Source organism: Cyprinodon variegatus, unplaced genomic scaffold, assembly GCF_000732505.1.
Source record: "Cyprinodon variegatus isolate N-32 unplaced genomic scaffold, C_variegatus-1.0 Scaffold361, whole genome shotgun sequence".
Lineage (NCBI taxonomy): Eukaryota > Metazoa > Chordata > Actinopteri > Cyprinodontiformes > Cyprinodontidae > Cyprinodon > Cyprinodon variegatus.
In genome coordinates, this window is record NW_015150814.1 from 165,807 (window position 1) to 183,128 (window position 17,322).

General features: G+C 37.0%; 1 protein-coding gene across 1 annotated transcript; it reads right to left on the reverse strand.

Annotated features, from left to right (window-relative positions):
• Positions 1-9,099: 9,099 nt before the first annotated feature.
• On the reverse strand, positions 9,100-16,684 carry vbp1 (von Hippel-Lindau binding protein 1). Its single transcript, XM_015386244.1, has 6 exons — positions 16,565-16,684; positions 14,880-15,004; positions 14,508-14,574; positions 13,835-13,933; positions 13,565-13,703; positions 9,100-9,792 (listed from the first exon to the last, which is right to left on the reverse strand). The coding sequence occupies exons 1-6, from the start codon at positions 16,643-16,645 to the stop codon at positions 9,716-9,718; spliced, it is 588 nt and encodes a 195-aa protein (XP_015241730.1). The 5' UTR covers positions 16,646-16,684; the 3' UTR covers positions 9,100-9,715.
• Positions 16,685-17,322: the final 638 nt, after the last annotated feature.

Sequence of the window (17,322 nt, forward strand, 5' to 3'; positions counted from 1 at the left end):
GCTGTTAGCGTCTCAATAAGCAGGAAAGCTGCTAGAAAAGCTGCAAACAATAACAGACCGAGTCCTGTTAGATTGGCCCAGTCAAAGTCCAACCCTGAACCTTATTGAGAATCTGTGGCTAGATTTTAAAAAAAGGCAGATAAAAGGAAAGCCTTAACTGCAGAAAAGTTACCTCTAAAATTGATCAACGCTACACATACAAAAAAAATAGTATGCAAGCTGGGGTTTACTGCTTTGAAAGGAAACAAAATGATTCCTCTTGTTGCCAATAAAGTACGCTCTATAGCAGGGTTCTATAGCAGGGGTCTAGCAGGGCTCTATAGCAGGGGCCTAAAGCAGGGGTGTCTAGCAGGGGTCTATAGCAGGGGCCTAAAGCAGGGGTCTATAGCAGGGGTCTATAGCAGCGGTCTGCGACCTGCGGCCCCGGAGCCTTAAGCAACTCTTTTGATCCTCCACTATGGATCTCAATACACCTAATGGTTCAGAATATAGTATATTGACAAATATCATCTTAGACACTTTAGACAGACAACATAATGTTTCTAAATCTTTATTTCTTGTCATTAGTTTGGAAACTGTGTTTATTTTTTTTTTACATACAATTGTACACTAATGAGGAAACTTCCTCTTTGTGAAACATTTAGGTTTTTTTCCTTTTTTTTAACCCTGTTAAGCCTAAACCATGGAACAATTGACAAAAAAATAGATTTTTTAAAGTAATATCAGTAAACATTCTGACAAAAAATGGATTTTTAATAACTTAAGTTAGATTATTTGTGATATATCAGTAATTTCTCTGCAATTTATTCTGGATTTTCTGTTCACTACATGTATAAATCCATCAAGAACAAAAATATCACATTAATAATGTAAATTTTCTCACAAAATCAAATAAGAGACTTTTGGTGCTAAAGAGTTAAGGCTGGTTTATACTCAGAAACCAGGTCATCTGCGTGTGTGTCGCAGTTAACGCAGCTATGACCCCGCCCCTTCCCCAGACACTACAAAATTGCAGATGACAGCAGACAGGAGGCCTCTGAGTGGTCAAATCTGCTCTACACACCTTTACACTATGAGTATTTCCTGTTTGGTACCTTACCGGCTTGATTTGTTTGTATGACCGCCATTTTTAAAAACAACTCGTGAAGATGGACCAGCTAGAAGAGCAAGGTGTGAGAAAACGCTGGGACCCTTTTTCCACCTGGATCCCCGCTCTTTTTGGCCCTCATGTCCCTCCGTCGTCACACAAACTTGCCTCTTGAGTTTTTCCACTTCCTCTCCGCCTCGGCCGTATCTAAACCCACAGCTAGTTCCTGATTGTCCCTCTTTTGCTGTGGCGTGGAATAACATAGCGCAGATCACGCTTCAATATTGGGCATAAATCAAAAATATCTGCAACAAGCTCACTGCGACACACTGCTGCAGGAGGAAAACCAGCCATTTAAAAACTAAAACACTGCAATAAACTTTTAGTTTTTCAATAAAATGGCAACAGATTCTCTGTAGATGATATTTAACAAAAATAATTAGTAGTGTTTTTATTAAAGATCATGTAATATTCTGCAGCTCCAAACAACTTTTAGTTTGCTAGGGATGCAGGGTGAAATGGCTCTTGGATAAAATCCCAGTAAAACATATCAAAGTTAGTGGTTGTAATGTGACTAAACAGGAAAGAAAGTTCAGTGATTAGGCCTGCCAGAAGCTGATTAAAGACATCCGCTAATCTGAACTTTGACCTGTTCATGTCTACTATCAGTGTAAAAGTTACCCAGTACCATGACCCCTCCCTGTTGTTCACAAAGGACTCCTGCAGGAAGACAAGTGTACAGCAGAATAATCCTGGTGGAGCTGTGGACTCAGAAATCTCCATATGGGTCTGTTTTATTGATCTGTGGAACTATCTTTGAGTTTGTTGGGATAGAAAAGCACCTTAAGTCTGTCTACACAGGAAAAGCCTTATTTGGTATGTTTCAGTTCTAGGCCGAACCAACAGAGACGGACTGTATCACACAAAGGGACGCTTGGTGAACGGACTCCATAGAAACACTACAGAACCAAAAAAAACGCACGTTTGGCATAGAGAGTCGACCCGACCAACACGTCACATCCATTCTACCGGATTTAGATCTGTTCAGTTCAAGCAGGTCGTTTTGCTTTTGTTAAACTGTGAAAATGCAGTGTCATGTATGACTTTTCCTTACGCTTATGTTTAACCCCGCATTCTTATCTCATCGCCCTGATAGCTTTGCTTTAAAGTACATGTGAGGCTCACGATATAACAGAGAAGATCTAAACTGGTTTAAATGTGGTTTTTAAGTCACTGATTTTAAACCTTATCGTTGCCGAAAGTTGATGATTATATTTCAAGATGCATTCCAACCCATGACAAGGAAATTAAAGAAATAATACTGATATATTTTTTTGTCATTTTTAATGTTATTATTTATTATCTTTGTTTTTTTTTACACTTTTTTAACACGAAAACAGTTGATGCGTATAAAGAAATTGAAACTCTGTTGCTTGAAGCTTTTTGATCTTAAAGGTTATAAAGTAGACACCAGTTTTTAGCGCTACAGTTTAGTCATCAGTTTGTTAAAGAAGCTTTGGATCTGCCAGCAGATTATTAGATTGTCATTTAACACACTGGAAAAACGATCTAGAAATAAGTAAAAATGTCTAAATTGAGTCTAATTACCCTTAAATTGAGTGGGTAAATTAGATAGTTTGCCAATGGAATTAGTATTTTCACTCATAAAATAAGAAAGTTAGATAATATGCCCTTGAAATAAGACAATGCGATTGTTTTTTTTTCTTTTTTTAAGTGTAAATTGTCTTGTTCCATTGGGAAAATGTCTCTTTTACTTCCTTAATCCAAGAACAAATACACTTATTTTAAGAAAAAATGACTTATCTAGATTTGGATTTTTTCCCAGTGCACAAGATATCTTGATTTTATACCTGCCGTTTGCTCTTTCTGTCATTTCATTTCATGGATGCATAGGAGTCCAGACGCAGCTTTCAACTTTAAAACTATATGGCTTCTTCCAAACCTTTAAATGGAGTGACTGGCATTACAATCACATTATTCCTGTTCAGAAGAAATTCTAAAATCGAAAAAAAAGAGAAGAAAAACACAACAAATATACTTTATTTGGACTGTTTCCTTACATTTCTAGGTTCTCAGACCTTTTATTCAAAACAGCAGCCATATTTTCAGTGCACCACTATAGTGATGTAATATTTCTTTATATGATTCAAATAGTTTCTGATTTTATTATAATTTATAGGAAAAAAACAACACTATCCATTGGCTGTATGATTGCGTTCATTTATAAATTAATTTTTAATGTGGCCTCTTTTTACTCAGTATCTAAAATGTCTAAGTTAAATATTGGGAAAATGAGCAGACATGGATCCTGAAATGGGAAAGTCTGACGTTTCCACCAACTTGGCCTCATAATCCAATATGGCTGCCCTGCATTAAAACTTCATAGAAACTGTTAAAATGTTCGCTTTCACATGTCAGAATCACACAGATGGTACCATATAACCTGTGCCTGAGCATGTCACTGCAGTTTGAATGCAGAAGATGCAAAAAGGCAAAAAAAAACAACAAAAACAAACATTGTCCATTGTATACAATTTTACTCCCCAAATAACATTCAATGGTGTTTAATATTCAAGTATCAAGCAGAACTTTATGGAAACAGTCCCACTGGTCTGATTGTGAAAGCAAAGCTGTCGGACTATCAGATTGCTCTGGGAAATCTATTCCTGGAGCAGTATTGCCTAAACAGGACATGCACACAAAAAATAAACTTTAGTTGCAAACAGGAATTGAGACTCAGAAGTTGAACTTGAAGAGTTGTGTTTGTTATCAGGAAGCCACAATCTTCTCCATTCCTAAGGGTCAATTTTGGCCTTTTCTTCTCTTTAAATAATTGAATACAGAAAAATGTGCTTTAATTGAGAAAATGAACAACGAAAACGTACCTTCACCTTCTTAATTGTGTTGTATAGAAACATTTTTTAAACTTTAACATGGAAGAATAAAGCAGTGTGTTCGACCAAGTCAACGTTTTGTTAAGGTAAACAAAGTAAAATCGGCTGCCATTTTTAAAAAGAAATATAAGCAATGAACAAATGTGTACAATTAGTTTTATTCTGAACTAGAAACTTTTAAGAAATATTGCATTAAATCATATAAAAGACCAACCAGAACCAGCTAGTTACTCGTTTGTATTGACTTGTATGGTGGAGGATTTTCGCGAATTTTTGAAAAGACCCGCCCTCTCCACTTTAAAAAAAAATGCACACGCACAACCGTGTACGCACTCCTGAGGGGGAACGCCTATTAAACGCGCGTGAGAGCATGCACGCTCTGGTTAAAAGTTGCTGTTTGCATCGCTCATACAAGCTTACCTTCCAAAATAAGTAAAATATTAGCAATTTTTCCATTATGTCAGGCTCGCTACCGTTAATATAGCTACCTGGGGACAAACACGAAGGACAACCTTATGCAAATATATGACCAGAATGATTGACAATTAGGTGGACCACTTATTTTGATGATCCACCCGGAAAAAGAACATCCTCCACTATAGGGTATGATAAAAAGACTAACCTCCATCTTTAAAGTCATCATAAGCTGCTACTTGGACTGCAGTAGAAAAAAACATCTTGTCAGCTGTTAAGCATGGTGGAGGATCTGTGGTGATGTGGGCCTGTTTCCTTAGAAATTCCGATGGTTGCTGTCAGTTATGTTGCTGGCTGACTGTGTCTGATACATTGCCTCTGTATGAGTGTTTACACCCAGCATAGATGCATTCTATTTGTCTACAGAGGTTTCATATTGGCTGGTAAAGTGGGGTCTGTTATGCTATGGATATAGATCTGCCCTGTTAGGTCAGTGGTTATCTTCCTGTTGATCACAACCTCAGTGTTGTTCAATTGCATGGCTAAAAGAAGAAAAACCTGATCATTTAGAACAGGCATCCCCAAAGTCAGTCCTAAAACCTGCAGGACAGCGGCCCTGGAGGACCCACTTTGGGGATGCCTGTTTTAGAAGCTTTTCTCTGATAATACAACCCAGAATAATTCAATTCAATACAATGCACCAGATAAAGAATAAAAATGCTGGATTTCAATATTGTAAAATGGATTCTTGCACTGTAATTTGAAAATGCACATAAATGAACATCACAGTGGATTTTGCATGTTGCTGCAGTGGTCAGTCTAACTAGCTGTCATTTAAATTACTAGACGTAATTTAATTCTATCGTATTCTATTCCTCTTTTGTTTCTGTATCAGAGACAATTAGCTCACGCTTAGTTTACTTTTATTTGTTTGATCCTTTCAACATTTTTCTTTGTTATAGAATTTATTTGTTAAAGTGTGACCAAAATAGCCTTTTAAAAAAACAGCAGTAAAGAGTGAATAAAAATAATATTCACTATATTTACAAATAAATGTTTTTCAATGCTGTGATATTTAGTTTTAAAATTACTTGACGGTTTTTGAGTAGTTCTGAAGCTAAAAAAATGAGAGCGCCCCTTTGGTTCATAAGTTTGGATTTAATTCTAAATAGGGGTTTGGCTTTATCACTTTGAATGTAACTTTGGCAAATATGCATTATTAATGTTCTTATTCTGCTTTTTTGACAGATCAAACCTACATATTGTTTAATGTTCAATTTAGTTTATTTATCCATCCATCCATTTTCTGTCACGCTTTATCCCAAGTGGGGTCGCGAGGGGTGCTGGTGCATATCTCCAGCTGTCTACGTGCGAGAGGCGGGGTACACCCTGGACAGGTCACCAGTCCATCGCAGTTTATTTATATAGCGCCAATTCACAAAAAATGTCATCTCAATGCATTTATAGACAGTTCAACCAGATCATACAGTCAACTTGATTCAGTTTTCTATCTAAGGAAAACCAGTTGATTGCATTGACTCAAAGGCAGTACCTCACATCAGGCATGCTTGTAGCGACAGTGGAGAGGAAAAATTCCCTTATAACTGGAAGAAACTTCCAATAAACATCAAAAGCATTTAGATGGTTCAGTTTAAAGTGTGTATTTGTAGAAACAAAACCAAAGACAAAGTGACAGGTTTTTGTAGTATCTGATAAAGAATAATCATTTATAGAAATATACACTGACTGGCCACTTTATTGCCAGTACCAGGTTGGACGCCTTTTGCCTCCAGAACTGCCTCAGTCCTTTATGGCTTAGATTCAACAAAACTGGAAGCATCCCTCAGAGAGTTTGGTCCATATTGACATGATAGCTTCATGCGGATGCTGCAAATTTGTTGGTTGAACATTCATGAAGCCATTCTCCTGTTCACTACATCCCAAACGTGCTCAATTGGATGGAAATCTGGTGACTGTAGAGGCCTTTTGAGTACAGTGAACTCACTGCCGTGTTAAAGAAAGCAATCTGAGATGATTACGGCTTTATGACATGGAGCGTTTCCTGCAGGAAGTATCCATCAGACGATGGGTACACCATGGTCATAAAGGGATGGATGTGGTCAGCACCAACACTCTGGTAGGCCGTGGTGTTGACATGATGCTTAATTGGTACTAAGGAGCCCAAAGTGTGCTAAGAAAATATCCCTCACAAGATTAAGCCTCCAACAGCAGCCTGAACCATTGATGGAAAGCAGGGTGGATGCCTCCATGTTAGTGGACCCAACCATCCAAATATCACAGCAGAAACTCATCTGACCGGGGAATGTTTTTCCAATCCTCTATCGTCCAATTTGGGTGAACCTGTGCAAATTGTAGCCTGAGTTTCCTGTTCCCAGCAGATACGAGTGGCACCCGGTGTGGTCTTCTACTACAGTAGCCCGTCTGCCTCATGGTTTGGGCATTTAGAGATGCTCAAGTGGGTGGTCTTTGTGTTACTTTTATATTTCTGAGCATTCCTCTCAAACCTCAGCATCAGCAAAGCGTTTGCCACCGCAGAACTACTCAGTGGTTATTTCCGGTTTCAGAACATTCTCTGTTAACCAGAGATGGTTGTGGTACCAACATGCCTTTTTCCCAGGCATGTAAATCACCTTTCTTGCTAAGTTTGAACTGCAGCAGACTGTCTGCATGTCTACAGGGTAAAAATGCATTGAGCCAATGCATTTAGGTCTGATTAGAAACAACGAGCAGTTGGAAAGGTGCACTGAATAAAGTGGTGTAAAGTGTATATAATATAGTGACAATAAAATTACAGATTTCATTTTAATCTGTCGTTGCTTTACACATTTTTTTGGCTCCATCCTGCCCCTCTTTGGAGGCATCACCTGCAACTTCTACAGTACAAGTGTCGCCCATCCAACACACCTGGCGAGACCATCAATGTTTCACAGACTCATCTCCTTTCATCAGTTTATAGATCAAAGCTCCACTTTAATGACTTGATTCCAGTGAAACAAAAAGAAAAATCATCATGTGAGTCAAGAAACCACAGCTGACTAAGGATGGGGTTTCTTTCCAGGAAGTCCACTCAGCGGACAACTGTCTCGAAACGGTTACTGGAGTTTAGATCTTTGAATTTCCCCTTGAGAGCTTTATGTGTTCCCAAACAGGAAGTGCAGGTCATGTGATGCTGCTGCTCCTAGAGGCTGTACTCTGCAAAATCTCCAAACACAAACAGCAGCACATTCCTTCAGTCATGCAAAGCAGCTTTAGATATAGTGGCTAACTTAATGAAAAGCTCCTTTAGACTTGAAATCCAGAGTAATTTAGTAGAACTGCCCCAACATACTCTGCAGTGTTTAGTTACAGCAGCTCTGCTCAAATAAAGCCTACAGCTTGGTTTATTTCGTTAACATCGCTTATCAGCTAAACGCTCCCCAGCAGTGGTGTCATTTATATCGACTTGTTCCGTTAGTCATATTAACATATCTGGATTTAAACGGAAACTTTCTGAGGACAAATTTAAAAATGCAAAAAAATTGATATCTAAGGAAGTCGTCTTTTCTTAAGTGTATTTTTTTTAATAATTGAGCAGGTAAGCCAGACACTTTGTCAATGGACTGAGAATTTGCATTTAAAATAAAATACTTCAATGACTAATTTCAAGTGCATATTTAATGGTCTTATTGTAAGGGTAAAATCCTCATTCTGTTGGCAGATCATCTTATCAACCTGCTCAAACTAAAGGTAAAAATATTAAAGAATTTTGTATTCATTTTATTTTTCTTTGCAGTGTAGTACAGGGTATAAATCTTATATAATAAATGTTAATTACCTTGTTTGAATTGAACTAAATCCAATCTAAATGACAGATTTCACGCCGTCTCTAATTATGAAACAAAATTAAACCCAGAATTAAAAAACCAAAAGTCTAAAACTAAGAACAGTAACATGATTTGATAGCTTTAGCTGCAACGATTCCATTTAGTTTTCACCATTATTTGTTAATCTTGCTGAGATGTTTTAACATCTTCATCCTTTACTGCACAGCTTTCCATCATAGATCGTACCACAGCAGGACTGAGCATCACCTGGGCCATAATAAATCCTGGAAGCTCTTCTTATAGGTCACTTTGTTATAGATTTATGCTTCTCCTTGTTCACTTTTCTGTTAAGTTTTTAAAAGGTTTCAAATTTGGCTCTAGAAAAAAATCTAAGTTGACACTAATGATTACAAGTTGGCAGCTAAATAATCCCAAATCATCACTCCTCCTCCCCTGTGCTTCACAATAGGACGTTGGTTATCTCCAAACCTAGAGATCTCCATTTCTGGTCTCATCTGTAACAAAGGAAAACACTAAAAAGTGTTGCGGTTTATTTAGAAGCAAGGCTAAGCCTTCTCTTAGCATGAGTTAATATTATTTAATGCATTTCTAACTGAATCGTTATGATTTTTAACATGCAGTCTGGCCTTAAAAGGAGTTTTCGGCGCTGTCTGGTCTTTAAAAACTTAATGAGCTGCAGTACTTTGGTCTCACTTGTATTAAAGCCAACCTTTGCATTTTAGAGTTAAACATGAAGCCAAAACTTGCTGCGCTCTATATTTGTTTACATCAAATGACAAACAAATCATCAAATGAAGGTCTCATTCCCTTTTCCCAAACTTTCTTTTTTTTTACTTCATTCGTTGGTTAATGATTACAGTGGAAGACAAATAAATACGGACAGAACAGTGGCAGGAAGAGGGGGAAAACAGAAAGGGAGAACATTTGGAAAGAGGAAGCTTAAAGGACGGAGAAGCACCGCAGGTTTGATGGTGGAGCAGGTCTGAGGAACAGGAACCGAAGATACCAGCTTATGTTAACATTCATTAAACTAACAGCCAGGCTCTACTGGAAGAAACAAATGGTGAGTGTTGATGCCAAGGGAAACGATCGGTGGGGAATGCAGAAGGAAATCTATAGACGTTAGTGAACCCTCAGAATCTGCAAAAGGAAATAAATAAAAAAAGACCAACAGAACAAAGTTGAATCAATAGAAAAATAATACAAAACTGCCTTGTTGAATTTTTTTTGGTTAGTTTTTACTTGAAAAAATGTTTCTAAAAAGTAAAGAAAAATCAAGAGAAAACAGTGGTGATGGAAGGTGGAGCTGGGCTGGACAGAGGAGACGCCTCTGCAGCTTCAGTCCTCTACGTGCCCCACTCTGGGCTTAAAACACGCATGATTCCCGCTCTGGGTTTATTTTCCTTTAATGACGAAGGACAAAGTTTGGGGGGGGGACAGACATTTGTGTTTAACTAAGACTTGGTTGCTGATTTCAGGAGGTTTTCTTTGCTCCTTCGCTTTACATCCCAGTTGTAGACTCGTGCCATGTCTGAAGGAAGCAGAGAGTTAAGACCAAAACCAACCAGAAACGTTTCTCTAATATAACTCTTACACCAAATTAAGAAGCTCTTATAAACTCCATGCTCAAAGAGCGACACACTTTCACTGATTATTTCTGTACACTTTATCATACGGTTAAAAATCTAATTACGCATCTCTTTCTAAAAGAGTTGGATAGGTTAAATAAAAATAAAATGTCTTAGTGTTCTAGTATAAATACAGATTTTTCTAATGCATCATTACATTTTTAAATGCATAATTACATAAACTTTATATTAAGTGAAAAAACATACAATTAAGAATTATGTAATTAAACGTCATATAAAAATAAATAGTAATTATTTTAATTTAAAAGTATAAATAATTAATATAGCGTGAATTGATTTAATGGGTTTTTACACCATTGTGTTGCACTGTTATTTTTGGGTTCATAGGGTAAAATGTTTGGGGATTTCCTGCTGCTTTTTTAAAACCTGAAGGTAGGACTGGAAAAAGTAGAAAAAAAAAGATTAAAAATGTGTTAATTAAATTTTTTGTTTATGAAGACTGAATTTTTGGGAAATTTGGGGGCATTTTTTTAAGCGAACCCACTCAATAGGTTTCCAGAGTGACATCATTTTATCTCTTTCTGTTCTTAAATTTTCACTTCTGATTGATAAACCAGCTGACTGTGTAAAACCACTTGGTGCAAACATTTACAATTTTACAAGCACGCTTCAAAGCTTGCATTGCGTTGCCCGTTTTAAAGGGAAACGGCGTTTTTTTTTTTATACATTGGGGCCTTGATTTTATGTTATTACATCATGTTCTACTCACCCATATGAGTCTTGTGTCAGTTGGAGCTGTTCTGAAGATATTCCGTTAGGTTATATCCAAGTAACGGCTTCCTATGGGTGCGGTTATATTTTTTAAAAGCAAATCGGAGTGTGTCTGACGTCATCCGCGCGCGCTGGCTACCGTTCATTCATCTGTCCGCCGAACTGCTGCTAGTTTTCCTCACATGCCTGGAAGATCTCTAGTGCTACTACCACAGATGATCTCACTCTCCAAATGGAATTGAACGATTCAGATCAGCTAGCCGATTAAACAGAAGAGCAGGTAGAGCGTAGCCGGCTGTGGCCCTGGCTGCCTGTTTTTAAAAGATATAAATCTAAAAAATATAACCTTGGATGTCTGGGGGACAGTGATTCGCCTACATGGTAGTAATGCTGGTGTACCATAAAGAATAAATTATGAACAGTTTAGTTTGTGCCTTCAACTCGTTGCCCATAGGAAGACGTTACCTGGATATAACCTAACGGAATATCTTCAGAACAGCTCTAAATGAAAAACTTAAATAGGTGAGTAGAACATGATGCAATGACGTCAAATCAATGGCCCAATGTAAAAAAAAAAAAAAAAAAAAAGGCGTTTCTCTTTAATCAAGGTCACCTCCCAGAGGGGAGGATTAAAAATAAATCTAGTTTTGGAAAGTACTGTATTTGCTGGTCTTTAAATATGTACGTTAGTGGGCGTGGCTTATAGTGAGGTGCACTCTATAGTCCAGAAAATACGGTAATATACAGGATCTGTCATTTTTATTATAAAGCTAAAAAATATAAGTCGTTTCATCGGATTTTGACAAAATCATATTAAATTTTTAAGCCACATTGGTGAATATATATAATTTTAGATCCTAAAGACTGCAGCTACCCAGATTATAACATTGAAAATATTTTGTTGGCAAGTTTTAAGATTTCTCAGTTGTTGTAGGTATTATTTATAAATTGTCCAGTAACAAAATATTTTAGCGGAGTGATAAGAGCTCTTTCACTATTTCATGTAAATAATTTTTTTTAATGGATTGTAAAACCTTTATTGATCATCTTAGATGGTTTTAAGCAGACGGGAGCAGAAATCACGCTTTGGATGCAGCATCAGAAGTTCTGATTTAAAGCGTTTGATGCTTTGGGTGCACTTGAAAGCTCCTAACGCTTTAAGAAGAGCCCGGCCAGCCGGTCGAAACACGCCACAGGATGCAGGTCCACCACAGACTCTGCATGTAAACCTGCTGCCCCTGATCCTCAAAAGGCATTCTGTATGAACAAGGGCTGCAAAACTTCCTTAAAGAAGAGTTTTTAAGAAATATAAACGAGGGGAAACTAAAACTTTTCCACTTGAGCACTTCTGGGTAGAGCATATTGGTGGACCAAGAGATTTTATGTTCAATGTAAAATGTTTATATATTTATTTTATTTTATTCTAGGATTTTGGTATAATTACTGCTCTGCTAGCTAAGGGCATGTTTTAAAGTCTCTATACTTCAGTTAATGAAGTTTACTGAATTAGTTGATGATTGTTTCATTGCTTGTATAAACGCAGCATAATGGTTCAGACCTTCTTCATTTTCAAGGTTACATTATATTGAAAATCAATGACTAGCCAATAATATTTTGCCTCTATACTTAAAATAAGGTTTGATGCAAGAAGTTAAAGTTAACGTGCAAAACAAACAGCTAAACAGCAGCAGTTTTTTTTTCAGTCAGTAGCTTCTCCTGATTCTCTTCCTGCCCGCAGCATTTCTCATCTACAGCGATGACTGTAAGAAACCTGGATGGCTGAAAGACTTTGGGAAGAATATCCTTTAACTGACACTTTTTTTCTTACTTTGGCAGAACTGAATCATTTTCTGTTCGGATGCTGTGTTTTCTGCAGCCTCTCTTCTCACCATTAGGATTTCAGAGGCTGTTCAGGGGTTCTCTGTCTGCATGGTCTGAATGACTTGTTATCAACATTTGGGAGACATTTGATGTCAATAGCAACTTTAATAATAAATTTACTGTGTTTTCCAGACTATAGAGCACACCTCACTATAAAGTGGAAAATGTCCATATATATAAGACGCACCGGGCAACAAGCCGCTGATATCTACTGAACTGTCTCTCACCAATATAGCCTCTGGAGTAGAGACGAAGAAGAATGCTAGCTCTCGTTAGCTTGTTAGCTCGCAGTAGTAAGAGCTTCTACTGAAAGAGGGAGCTTCGTCAGCTCTTCATTTCAGCTCTGCAGGAGTCGAGCCCAGTCTATTAATTAGTTTGTCCATTTTAATGCGGCAAATAAATGTCAAAATGTGTGAATTTGGGACATTTGTTCTCCACCGTGCCTCCTGCTAGCACGTTCTCGTGCTAAATGAAAATTAGCCCTTAGTCTTTCATTTCCATCTTTGACTTCCCTTTTTTGGCGGTTAGGAAAAATCTTCAGAAAAGCCGCACCTTCTTATAAGCAGCAGGGTTCAAAGTGTGGGAAAAAAGAAGCACCTTATAGTCCAGAAAATACGGTACTTTTAGACTTTTGTGGAGAAAAGGGGGAAACTTTGTTATCAAAACCAGTCGCATCATGAGACACACTTATAAATTATTGCTTAAATATTAGGATATGTTTTTAGATGTTAAACTGCTCTCTACCTCATAATAAACACTTTAAACCTGAAAAAATTAACATTAAGTAGATATAAGTCTGATCTGCACATTTTTTAAGTTTTGAAATATAAAATGGCTGAACTGATTAAGACGGAACCTATAATGAAGTACATGACACCCCAGCCTATTTCTCTTCTCCTGTGAAGCTAAGCTGTTCATTACCTAAACAAGAGAGAACTAATCTCTGCCTGCACCCATGGGTGTTGTGTTTTTTTTTCTTCAAAAAGTGACATCTAGTGGTTATAAAACGTTTGCTGAAGCCTCGTCTCAGTCAGCTCGCTCTTTGCTCTTATCAAAGGATACTGACTTCGGTGGTGGTGCACTGGTCTCTCAGGTAATCCAGGTCTTCTTCGAGGGTCTCTAGGTTGCGGGACGCCGTTGACAAGTTCTTCTCTAGGAGAGCCTGGGCTTCATTGATGTCATATTCTAACATGACATTAGCCTTTAAAGAGAAACATTAAACAAGCAAGAAACTACTGATTAAAGTGGCGTTACAATCAAAGTCCCTTCAGTTCAGGACATTCAGCTTCAAAGTGACATAAAGGTGTGAAAAAAACCAGAAGGTCTACTTACCCCTAACCATAGGCACACTTTGTCAGTGGGCGGCACTGAGGCCTTGCAGTAGACGTTGTCAGCCAGTAGAAAGTGTGTTTCCATAGGCTCTGTGGTTTCCTTCACCAAAAAAACAAGGTAGAGTCATTTTTAAAAAAAAGCCTTAGATGTTTAATACGAACATCTTTATTGACGTCTGTCTCTGACAGTCAGCAACATAACGCACAGATTTCCAACTTGAGACACAAACAGCAGCTTTGTTCAGCTCAGAGAAGATATTTTATCTGCTAACCAACCACAGGGACGTCTACAGGTGTTTAATGTCAATAACTAAAAGGTTTTAGACTCTTAATTCAGCCAATGGAGGCAAAAATACAAAGAAAAGATGGATGAATGGTTATTAAGACAAATTAATTGATAAACGGACAAATACCTCCTCTAGAAAATAAGAAGATGGAATAAGGTCTATAGTCTAGAGATGTAAATTTGTTTCCATCTTATCTAAACCTTTCCAGAATTAATCTCCTTCTGTTTAGTTCTCCAGGTTTAGGAACCAAAGCAGCAGGAACCTTCAGGTTCCTCCAGTTGCTCCTCATGGGATCGAAGTATAAAAGGAAACTGAACCACCTGAATAATAAGAGTTTGTCTGGCAAACACTGAGCTTCCTCAAAGAAGCAGAGAAAGCATCACTCACCTTTTTCTTCTGCATGTGTCGTAGGATTTCTAGCGTCTGGGTGATCTGTGGGATCTGGTTTTTTAACCTGCATGTAAACAGAAGTGAGCCGTGTTATTTGAATAAATGCAGTTAGGAAAGCATTAAGTAGCAATATCAGGCATTTGTTTGTTTATTGATAAGCATTATTTATAAAGAATATTAAAAAATATAAGAGTAGACAAAAAGTTTAAAATAATCATGTAACAAAACTGATGATATTGAACAAACTATCAGATCAGCTCACATTAAAATAAAAAAACAAAAAGCCATTAGTCTATAATCTTCCTGTGGTGAACTCTAGTGAAGCTGTTGTAAACACACTAAGGTGGTGAATTTATTTATTCTTGTTACCGTAGTTTCTTCTGAGACAGGTTGAGCTCCATGTATTTATATTTCTGGTACTGTTCATCCAGCTTCCTGAGCGCCGTGTCCGCCGTCTCGTTTCCAGGCTGCTTCATAAACGAGTCGACATCTTCCTATAAAACACAACGAAACTACAATGACCGCCTGGTTTCTGGTGGATATAAAAATGTTAAACAGAGACAGACTGAGCGCCTCCTTTGACGAACGGCCAAACCAGTTTATGAAAACACAGATTTAATAACATTAGCAGAGAGAGAGAGATGCAGGTGGGGACTTCTACAGAGCTCTCTGCTGTTGATACTGATCTGGCTCAATGCTAAATTCTATGTAAATGTAAAAAAAAAGTAAAAGAATCAACAAATACTAGAGCTGCAGTGTTTTGTCCCAGTATGGGCAATTTTTTGTGCAGTAGTAGTACACCTTTCACACGTACATTCACACTTTACACATAAAAACACATAAAATATTCTAAAAAGATAAAAGTAAGGTGGATAAATAAATAAATATGTGCAGCGCAGAGGATGAATAAAAGCGTAGGCCTGTATGCATCCAACATATGACTATCTGCTTTTCCTAGTAGACTTTAGCAGCTGGACTGACTCCTATATTCTAACCAAAGCTTAAGATACTGGTGCTTTTCATGCCATTGATACAATCAGCCTGCTGGGTTTGAGTTTTTATCCATAAGATGCAAGAACTGACAATGGAACAGGGAGGATTGTGATGTCTCCCATCCCTGAGACAGACGGGAAACTTACATTTTCTGACATTGTTTCAAGATAAATCATCACATTTTGTTTCCAATATCAGAAGTATTCCAATCCTTTAGGTTGTTAGATGCATTTATACACATAATGAAAACAAATTAACTTTATCAGACATATTAAAGCCCATTTATTTGTGTAATAATTTTATAGCAAATGATCTTTAAGAGGAAAAACTGGTTAATTAGTATATTAATAAGTCTTTTAATCTATTCTATGCAAGAGGCTTTGAGTACTGATTATATATATATATATATATATATATATATATATATATATATATATATATATATATTTAGGATCAGAGACTGAAAGGAGCAGGTGTTGTGCAGCTCTGCTTCTAAACTGAAGAACATGATTATTAGCAGCTCAGAATTTAAACTTAAGCCTAACTGCATCTGATGCATTCGTATTTGGCACAGAGATATTTAGGGAAAAAAATAAAACCTGACAAAAGGAGGAAAGTAGGAGCTTCAGTGTAATGCTTTATATCAGCCTCATTCAAATAGATTATTGGGTGATGTTAAATGTTATAATGTTACAGCACTAAATAAGGGTTTTTATGCCTGAGTAAGATTTAAAAGAGGGAACCTGAGGCCTATTAATCAAATAAAAGCATTTCAGAGGAACAAAGAGCAGCTAAACAAAGTGAAAGTCAGTAATAAGCAATGAAGGAGCGAGTACAGAAAAAGCAGCCTTCATTCAGGCAGTGATGACCATAGATGGAAGCAGGCAGCCGCCCATCCTGCTCACGCTGCGGATCATCAGATCCCTGTCAGCTCTGCTGCTGCTAGGTTAGCTAAAAGGCTCCGAGCTGCTATATAACTCCCTGAACGTCAGTAACGGGTAGAAACTATGAGGATATACTGTATAAAAGCGGCGTATCAGGGAAACTTCGGCTTTACGCACCACAAACACCGCTTCGGGGATCCCGAGGTGCTTTTTCTTTGTCGCCTGTACAGCATTGCTGTTGTCTATGGTCGCCGCCATGTTGAAGAGAAGCTCCTTCCTTCCTCGCTCGCGCCTGCGTAACACGACGCCTGAAGAGAAGAGTGGGGCCTCTGCTGCCTCTAGTGGTTACATCTTGAAACTACACCCGGTGTTTCAACATTTCCGCATTTTAGAAATTAAATTATACAATTAGACATAAATGTATATATCTCTTTTAATTAGCGTATTTATTTATTCGTCTTTTTTTTAAATTACCTTATAATTTAATTTCTACCTACATTTATTGGTTTATATGGGGAGGATTAATTGTGTGCTTATTTATATATTGAGCATTTATTTATTTATGTATTTATTTTTAAATATGGTAGACTTTATTTTTAAATATGGTAGAGCTGCTCTTCCATAGTCAACAGAGATAATAACAATGTTTTCTTTTCTATGTAATAATAATAACAATAATAATAATAATAATAATAATAATAATAATAATAATAATAATAATAATAATAATAATAATAATAATAATAATAAATAAGTCAAGTTTGTTTGGTTTAAAAAAATATTTCCATTTTCCTTTTCTGTAAAAAAACTATATTTAACAACAAAGGCTTATATTAATGTATCATTTATTTACATAAATTAATACTGATCAAAAAAACAGCATGTAGGCATTTATCTTTGAAGATTCAGCTGAAGTTTCCCATCAAAAATATTTT